The sequence below is a fragment of the Oncorhynchus gorbuscha genome, linkage group LG16 (genome assembly GCF_021184085.1).
Source record: "Oncorhynchus gorbuscha isolate QuinsamMale2020 ecotype Even-year linkage group LG16, OgorEven_v1.0, whole genome shotgun sequence".
NCBI classification, from domain to species: domain Eukaryota; kingdom Metazoa; phylum Chordata; class Actinopteri; order Salmoniformes; family Salmonidae; genus Oncorhynchus; species Oncorhynchus gorbuscha.
In genome coordinates, this window is record NC_060188.1 from 22,018,509 (window position 1) to 22,027,379 (window position 8,871).

Here is an 8,871-nt window from a genome sequence, read left to right on the forward strand (position 1 = left end):
CTCCCTCTTCCACTCTCCTCTGGAGTAGAGGTCTGTCATCTCCCTCTTCCACTCTCCTCTGGAGTAGAGGTCTGTCATCTCCCTCTTCCACTCTCCTCTGGAGTAGAGGTCTGTCATCTCCCTCTTCCACTCTCCTCTGGAGTAGAGGTCTGTCATCTCCCTCTTCCACTCTCCTCTGGAGTAGAGGTCTGTCATCTCCCTCTTCCACTCTCCTCTGGAGTAGAGAGGTCTGTCATGAGATGAAGGACCCTTTCTGAAATACCAGACAGACAGAATGATACAGACTGCTGCTGTACAAAGGCCTTATTATGGTGCTTGCTGCTTTCAGCCAACTGGATAATATTGCAATTTGAGGTAACTAATATACTGTACTCATCTATCAATGCACCAGAAAAATACTGATTTAAAAAAGCATAACTGTCTGCTCTGCTTGGGGGAATGTGAGTAAATGTATGTAACTTTTAGATGATTTAATTTGTCCCTTTGTCTCTTAGATGTTTTACGTTCAATGCCTTGTTTTCAATACTACATGATTGAATAACAGTGTGTGAAGAGCTTTAGTGACACCTATAAATTGGGCAGTTTAAACACTGTACTCCACTTGAGCCTTTCCATTTGGGGGATTCCCAAAAGTGATAAATCATCTCCAACAAACACAATGTAGGAAAACAACCTAGGCTGCCTCCCCCAGGAGTCTGTGGGAGGGAAAGAATGAAAAGATGCCAAACATCAGACATGCTGTTTCTGCTTTGAAAGAAGGAGCACGACGTTCCAAACATCTGTGAAATCAATGATTACAAAATAACTTTTCAAGCAAGGACTTTTATTAAAAAACAGGTGGAAGATTGAGAATGACTGGAATGGAAATTCTAGTTGCTTTGATAGCAGGGAGGGGAGGCTAGATCAAATATTTTACAGATGTTTGGAATGTAGTTTAATCATTTGTAGCATACAAATATGGCATATTCCATATCTGTGGGATTTGTGTTTGTGCAACAATGTGTGTATCTATTGAGTCTGGATTCCCCTCGGAGCAAACATTTTGGCTTTGGGTCTTTTGCAATGATTTGCCTATAGCTAGACCAAATGACTGAAATAGCTCATAGCTGACAAGTTTTCACTTGCTCTAGCATTGTCTGTAAAAAGCTGGTTATAGTTAAGAAAAAACGTTATGTACTTATGTACTCATCATGGTTTGATACAATTCCAAAAATATTCCCAATTTCAACTCTCTGTCTCTGCCTGTTTGTCCACTACACTCACACAGTGGTGACCACGCAGATAGAAGCGCAGGGGTTTGGTGGCCCATTCCCCATGAGAGTCAATGCCGATCCGGCTTGCTGAGACCACCTCCCTGAGGCCTGGCTCTTGCGGTCCTATCTGGGGGTCCCTCTCTAGCCACACCTCTGGCTCTGAGGCTAGGTCTCTCCGGTCGAAGAAGCGTGGTATGTCCAGGGCTTGGCACAGCTTTGAGGGACCATTGCATAGCTCCTTGTCCTTCAGGGGCCGGGCCCCCTCTCTCCGCCTGGCTGTCCGCAGCTGCCTCATTAGAGGCAAGCCATGTAGAGGCTCCAGAGCCCGCAGAAGCACGGCAGCACCCTCCCCTAGAGAGAACACACACAGGGAACGATAGAGTGGAGCCATACTGTCTCCTTCCTTTGCCCTTTTTCTCCAGTGTGAATGAATGGATAATAACATGGTGCAACATATAATATAATGTCTTCAATAATGAGAAACAGTTGAAAAAAAGAGAACTATGGCCTAATGAAAGTAACATGGGGGAGCCTGGGAGATACAACACTACTTAGTCTCTAATGAGGTGATTTTCCTACAGATAAGGCCAACACACTGAACTTTACTGCGTGTGGTTTTAATGGCAGTTTGGTTTATTACTGGTGGTTTGTTCCACTGCCTTCAGGGTAAGCCTGGCTGTTGTACTGTTTTGTTGTATGGTCTTACCTTGACTGGAAACATTCATACAGAGGTAGATGCCGTAGATGGGGTACACATAGATGGTGCCGGGTTTCATAAACATCGCTGTGTTCCTCTCAGTGCATTTTCCCCCAGCAGAGTGAGAGGCCTTGTCCTCTCCTCCCAGGTAGGCCTCAGTCTCCACCACCCTCCCTCTCAGCTCAGTGCCATCCGCACTCCGACGCACCAATACCTTGCAGCACAAACAAGGGATGGCCTAAATAAAGACTTTCCTTCATGTGTGTCCTCAGTGGGTATGTCTTCAGTAGGAACTTGATCTATTGTTGTCTCTGAAGAGAACTAGACTACATGTGTGGAGTCACAATAAGCCCTGCTGATGGTGTATGTGTGCCAATGGCTGTGCAACCGCTAGCTGGACTCCAATGTTGTTACAGGAACACAGAAACAACACACATTTTCCCACCACGTTTATCTAGGTCATTCAACTCATCAACTCAAGAAGTGAAAAAATGATTGTCTATCAACAATGACAAGCCACCAGGGTCTGCCAATCTAGATGGAATATGAGTGATGATAATAGCAGATGATATTGCCACTCCTATTTGCCGCATCTTCAATTTAAACCTACTAGAGAGCGTGTGTCCTCAGGCCTGGAGGGAAGCTAAAGTCATTCCGCTACCCAAGAATAGTAAAGCCCCCTTTACTGGCTCAAATAGCCGATCAATCAGACTGTTACCAACCCTAAGTAAAGTTCTGGGAAAAAAATGGTATTTTACAGTAAACAGAATTTCAGCATGCTTATAGGGATGGACACTCAACAAGCCCAGCACTTACACAAATGACTGATGATTGGCTGAGAGAAATTGATAAAAATATTGTGGGGGCTGTCTTGTTAGACTTTAGTGCAGCTTTTGACATTATCGATCATAGTCTGCTGCTGGAAAAGCGTATGTGTTATGGCTTTACGCCCCCCTGCTATAATGTGGATAAAGAGTTACTTGTCTTAATGGAAGCCTATCAAATTATAATCCCGTTAGATTCAGGAATTTTTACTAACAACATGCCACTGACTGAGTAAAGCCAGAGTGTCTATGTATGCGGATGACTCAACACTATACACGTCAGCTACTACAGCGACTGAAATGACTGCAACACTCAACAAAGAGCTGCAGTTAGTTTCAGAGTGGGTGGCAAGGAATAAGTTAGCCCTAAATATTTCTAAAACTAAAAGCATTGTATTTGGAACAAAACACCCACTAAACCCTAAACCTCAACTAAATATTGTCATAAATAATGTGTAAATTGAGAAAGTTAAGATGACTAAACTGCTTGGAGTAAAACTAGATTGTAAAATACCATAGTGAAAACATATTGATGCAGTAGTAGCTAAGATGGGGAGAAGTCTATAATAAAGCGATGCTCTGCCTTCTTAACACTTAACACGATAAGGCAGGTACTGTTCAGTCGAGTGGTCAGGTGCCACAAAAAGATTGCAATTGGCTCAGAACAGGACAGCACAGCTGGCCCTTGGATGTACACAGAGAGCTAATATTAATAATATGCATGTCAATCTCTCCTGGCTGAAAGATTGACTTCATCACTACTTTTATTTATGAGAGGTATTGACATGTTGAATGCACCAAACTGTCTGTCTAAACTACTGGCACACAGCTCGGACACCCATGCATACCCTACAAAACATGGCACAAGAGGTCTCTTCACAGTCCCCAAGTCCAGAACAGACTATGGGAGGCACACAGTACTACATAGAGCCATGATTACATGGAACTCTATTCCACACCAAGTAACTGACGCAAGCAGTACAATTCAATTTCAAAAACAGATTTTTAAAAAACCTTATGGAACAGCAGGACTGTGAAGCAACACAAACATTGGCACAGACACATGCATACACACAAAATAATATACACACTATACATACAGTGGGGCAAAAAAGTATTTAGTCAGCCACCAATTGTGCAAGTCCTCCCACTTAAAAATATGAGAGAGGCCTGTAATTTTCATCATAGGTACACTTCAATTATGAGACAAAATGAGAAAATAAAATCCAGAAAATCACATTGTAGGATTTTTAATGAATTTATTTGCAAATTATGGTGGAAAATGAGTATTTGGTCACCTACAAACCAGCAAGATTTCTGGCTCTCACAGACCTGTAACGTCTTCTTTAAGAGGCTCCTCTGTCCTCCACTCGTTACCCGTATTAATGGCACCTCTTTGAACTTGTTATCAGTATAAAAGACACCTGTCCACAACCTCAAACAGTCACACTCCAAACTCCACTATGGCCAAGACCAAAGAGCTGTCAAAGGACACCAGAAACAAAATTGTAGACCTGCACCAGGCTGGGAAGACTGAATCTGCAATAGGTAAGCAGCTTGGTTTGAAGAAATCAACTGTGGGAGCAATTATTAGGAAATGGAAGACATACAAGACCACTGATAATCTCCCTCGATCTGGGGCTCCACGCAAGATCTCACCCCGTGGGGTCAAAATGATCACAAGAATGGTGAGCAAAAATCCCAGAACCACACGGGGGGACCTAGTGAATGACCTGCAGAGAGCTGGGACCAAAGTAACAAAGCCTACATCAGTAACACACTACGCCGCCAGGGACTCATATCCTGCAGTGCTAGACGTGTCCCCCTGCTTAAGCCAGTACATGTCCAGGCCCGTCTGAAGTTTGCTAGAGAGCATTTGGATGATCCAGAAGATTGGGAGAATGTCATATGGTCAGATGAAACCAAAATATAACTTTTTGGTAAAAACTCAACTCGTCGTGTTTGGCATCCAAGCCTACCATACCTACTGTGAAGCATGGGGGTGGAAACATCATGCTTTGGGGCTGTTTTTCTGCAAAGGGACCAGGATGACTGATCTGTGTAAAGGAAAGAATGAATGGGGGCATGTATTGTGAGATTTTGAGTGAAAACCACCTTCCATCAGCAAGGGCATTGAAGATGAAACGTAGCTGGGTCTTTCAGCATGACAATGATCCCAAACACACCACCCGGGCAACGAAGGGGTGGCTTCATAAGAAGCATTTCAAGGTCCTGGAGTGGCCTAGCCAGTCTCCAGATCTCAACCCCATAGAAAATCTTTGGGGGGAGTTGAAAGTCCGTGTTGCCCAGCAACAGCCCCCAAACATCACTTTACTAGAGGAGATCTGCATGGAGGAATGGGCCAAAATACCAGCAAGTGTGTGAAAACCTTGAAAACGTTTGACCTCAGTCATTGCCAACAAAGGGTAAATAACAAAGTATTGAGAAACTTTTGTTTTTGACCAAATACTTATTTTCCACCCTAATTTGCAAATAAATTAATAAAAATCCTACAATGTGATTTTCTGGATTGTTTTTCCTTCTCATTTTGTCTGTGATAGTTGAAGTGTACCTATGATGAAAAGTACAGGCCTCTCTCATCTTTTTAAGTGGGAGAAATGGCACAATTGGTGGCTGACTAAATACTTTTTTTGCCCCACTGTACACATGGATTTAGTACTGTAGATATGTGGTATTGGTGGAGTAGGGGTCTGAGGATGCACAGCGTGTTGTAAAATCTGTGAATGTATTGCAATGTTTTTAAATGGTATAAACTGCCTTAATTTTGCTGGACCCCAGGAAGAGTAGCTGCTGCTTTGGCAGCAGCTTATGGGGATCCATAATAAATACAAAATCAACAGAGGCCATGAGACTCCATTGAGAAGGCATTTAGTATAGGTGTTGCTGGGGGGGACAAAGTAGTATAAAATGAGGTTAATGTGAGAAGGAAAACAATATTTCTCTACAAGATAAGTCCTCTCCCATCAGTTGTTTGGATCTCAGTCAGCACCAACTACTCAGAGTCAGAGGGTTTCTTTCAGTGCCATTGAAAGAAGTCACCATTGAGGAGTGCAATTATTTCAGCATTGAGCAAAGAACTGTTCACAAACCACACAGTGTTCTGAGGCAGTGGCTGGTGGAATGCATGATCACACCGGGGGGAACCAAGCTTCTCTGACAATTAACAACCAGCCCGGAAGCCTTGCCACACGATAATGGCTTTCATACTTTTTATTACAGCCTTCCTGTAAACTGGTCCAGACATAGCTTAATTAAACATAAACATGCACAGGATTCAGCCACTGGAGGGCTTAAAAAGAAGCGAAGTGCAAAGGAGTCATGGCTATGATTATTAATAGTAACTCTGCATACCAAGCACTTCCTGGCTTTGAAATTTGCTGGTCGTTTGAATGCAAGCACAGTGTTTCTGTTCAGGATTAAAATAGATGACCTTTCCAACTCTTAGTTGCAACAATAATCCTTAGAGGTGACTACAGATTGTTACACCAGATAATCACTTTTGTTTTTCCATTTGTGTTCCATGAAGTAATCCAACAATATGTACTCTACCATCTTGTCTATTTCAAGTCTTCTCTCATTGATCGAGACAGGTGTCTGTCCTTCATGACATGAGCACCTTGGGGGGACACCCACCAGTCTCGATCAATGAGAAAAGACTTGAAATAGACAAGATGGTAGCGTACATAATGTTGGATTACTTCATGGAGCAAAACAAGTTCAATCACATTATCTGGTGTAACAATCTGTAGCTATATCAGGGGTAGACATTAGTCCACAGAGAGCCCCCTTCCCATCACGAGGACTGCCCTAGTCATAGGCCTAGCTACTATGTTAAAATCTATATCTGATCAAGGGTATTTCAACAGCGGTTTGGGTTACAATGATGTTTGATTCTAGGGAACGTACCTTGCCTAGGAATGCTTTAGCCAAACTTATACAGGGCTGGTTGAAGAACTCTTCTCCAAGCCTTTGAGGGTCCCCCTCCTTGGAGAAGTACTGACTCTTCACTGTCCCTGGTTTAACATCACCGCTCTCGTGGTCGGTAGACCTCACCTGTCTCAGTGACACGCACTTTTTTACTTGGTCCTCGGACTCAGGTACGGATATTTGCGTCCTCTTTCGTCCTGACATTGCTTGATGTACCCGAGCTTGTAATCGAGTAAAATAGCTACCTAGCCAGAGAACTTATAACTAACGTGTTCGTCTGTGAACTAAGGCTAAAAACATTAGCTAGCTGAGTTAGTATTTTTGTTTTGTTGCAACGATTTAGGGTTGTTGTGGCACATTTATGTTAGCCAGAACATACAGACCTATTCAGTATGCAACATCAATAACGTCCGTTTCCTATGTATTAATCTGAAATAGGTTTTGCACCCACAAATGATTTGTTATAGGAAATATTTGTCAAAAGCCGGTTTGGCTTGCTAGCTGTATCGCTTGGGATGCTGGGACTTCTGCTGCGTTGACAACTAAGTGGGAAGGTGGTAATTACTAGTTGTGAAGTCGTAAAAACGAGTTCGGTGCATTCACGTGCTTTGAACTTGTTGAGACCATCGACAAAAAAGTACAGCTATCATGCTCGCAAACAAATTATACTGTTAAAAAAACACATGAAAAGATTGCTTTCTATAAATACTGTTTTGTTGTTGCATTTTACTGCCAAAAATGCTGTTATTGTAAGCATTTCCTTAATATTTGACGTCAGAGTTCAGCATGTGTGAGAAATCGGAGCTCGGAGATGGTACACGAGTTTACCACTAGTAATTACCAGTTGTAGGTTCGTTCAACTGGATTTTTACCAGCGTGGTAAATACCAGCTTCCCACTTGGTTATAAATGCAGCATTTTCTTTTGACTCCTCTTAAAGGGACCACACACATCAGATGAACAAATTCAATCACAAAATGTACTTATAAAATGTGCTCTTTTACATAGAGAATTTAATTTACGTGAAGTAAATTATATGATTGAATGGTGGGGGGAAATATATTATAATTTCCAATTTTTCTCATTCTACTTCTTTATTTTCTATTTTGTTCTTACAGCAACTCACAAAAGAAAATAACTATTTAGGCTAACCTAGCTACATTAACAAGTGGTTGTGCAATTATACATTGTAAATCTATGCTTACAGGCACAGCAGATCAGCCACTTACAGGGGACCTATAGGGGATGTTTCAAATGAGTGACTTGACCTTTGTGTAAACCTAGGATGAGTGTTGAGTTTCCCTTCACAATTTCTCTTTGTTCACAGTGAATACTTTCCAGCTGTGTTGCTTGGACTGCCAGCGAGACTCAAAGCAGGTGACTGGGGGGGATGGATTCACAGTGACATCAGATTGTGTCAGCTTCCTGTTATTTTATGAATATTTTGTCTTGGCCATGGCTGAATGAGAATATGTCTGTTAGTTGATCCTGATAAGGTAATGGCCTTTGTCTGGTTACGTTCATAACATTCATAGTTATTGACCCATGCCAAACATTTTTTTGTGGTTTGTTAAACAAATTCCATGGATTTCACTTCACATTGCACACGTTTAGAGCATCTGGATGGTTCACTGGAGATGGCATTTCACTTTGCTACTCTCAGTTTGAGTTGTTTGAATTATTTCAATCTAAACATTACAAAACATTAAGAAAACCTTCATAATATTGAGTTATACCCCCTCCCCCCATCCACACATGTTCAGTTCTTGACACAAACCAGTAGCACCTACTACCATATCTGTTCAAAAGCACTTAAATATTTTGTCTTGCCCATTCACCCTCTGAATGGCACACATACACAATCCATGTTTCAATTGTCTCAAGGCTTAAACATCCTTCTTTAACCTGCCTCCTCCCCTTCATCTACACTGATTTGAATTGGATTTAACAAGTGACATCAATAAGGGATAATAGCTTTAATCTCGATTCACCTGGTCAGTTTATCTCATGGAAAGAGCAGGTGTCCTTAATGTTTTGTACAGTCAGTGTATACTCAGCCTGGTGCCAAGATATATTTATACAATTACATGCTTTGCTGCAAAGAATGGCATAATTCACTCAACTGGGTCATCTCAATAGTTTTTTTTTTT

At 41.9% G+C, this 8,871-nt stretch overlaps 1 protein-coding gene across 2 annotated transcripts; it reads right to left on the reverse strand.

Annotated features, from left to right (window-relative positions):
• Nucleotides 1–89: 89 nt before the first annotated feature.
• LOC124000343 (DNA-3-methyladenine glycosylase-like) lies at nt 90–7,251 on the reverse strand. 2 transcript variants are annotated; one of them, XM_046306634.1, is made up of 3 exons: nt 6,849–7,251; nt 1,960–2,164; nt 90–1,604 (listed from the first exon to the last, which is right to left on the reverse strand). In XM_046306634.1, the coding sequence occupies exons 1-3, from the start codon at nt 6,924–6,926 to the stop codon at nt 1,225–1,227; spliced, it is 663 nt and encodes a 220-aa protein (XP_046162590.1). In that variant the 5' UTR covers nt 6,927–7,251; the 3' UTR covers nt 90–1,224. The 2 variants fall into 2 exon arrangements, with proteins under 2 accessions (XP_046162590.1, XP_046162588.1); XM_046306632.1 differs by having other exon boundaries at nt 6,702–7,251.
• Between the last annotated feature and the right edge of the window lie 1,620 nt (nt 7,252–8,871).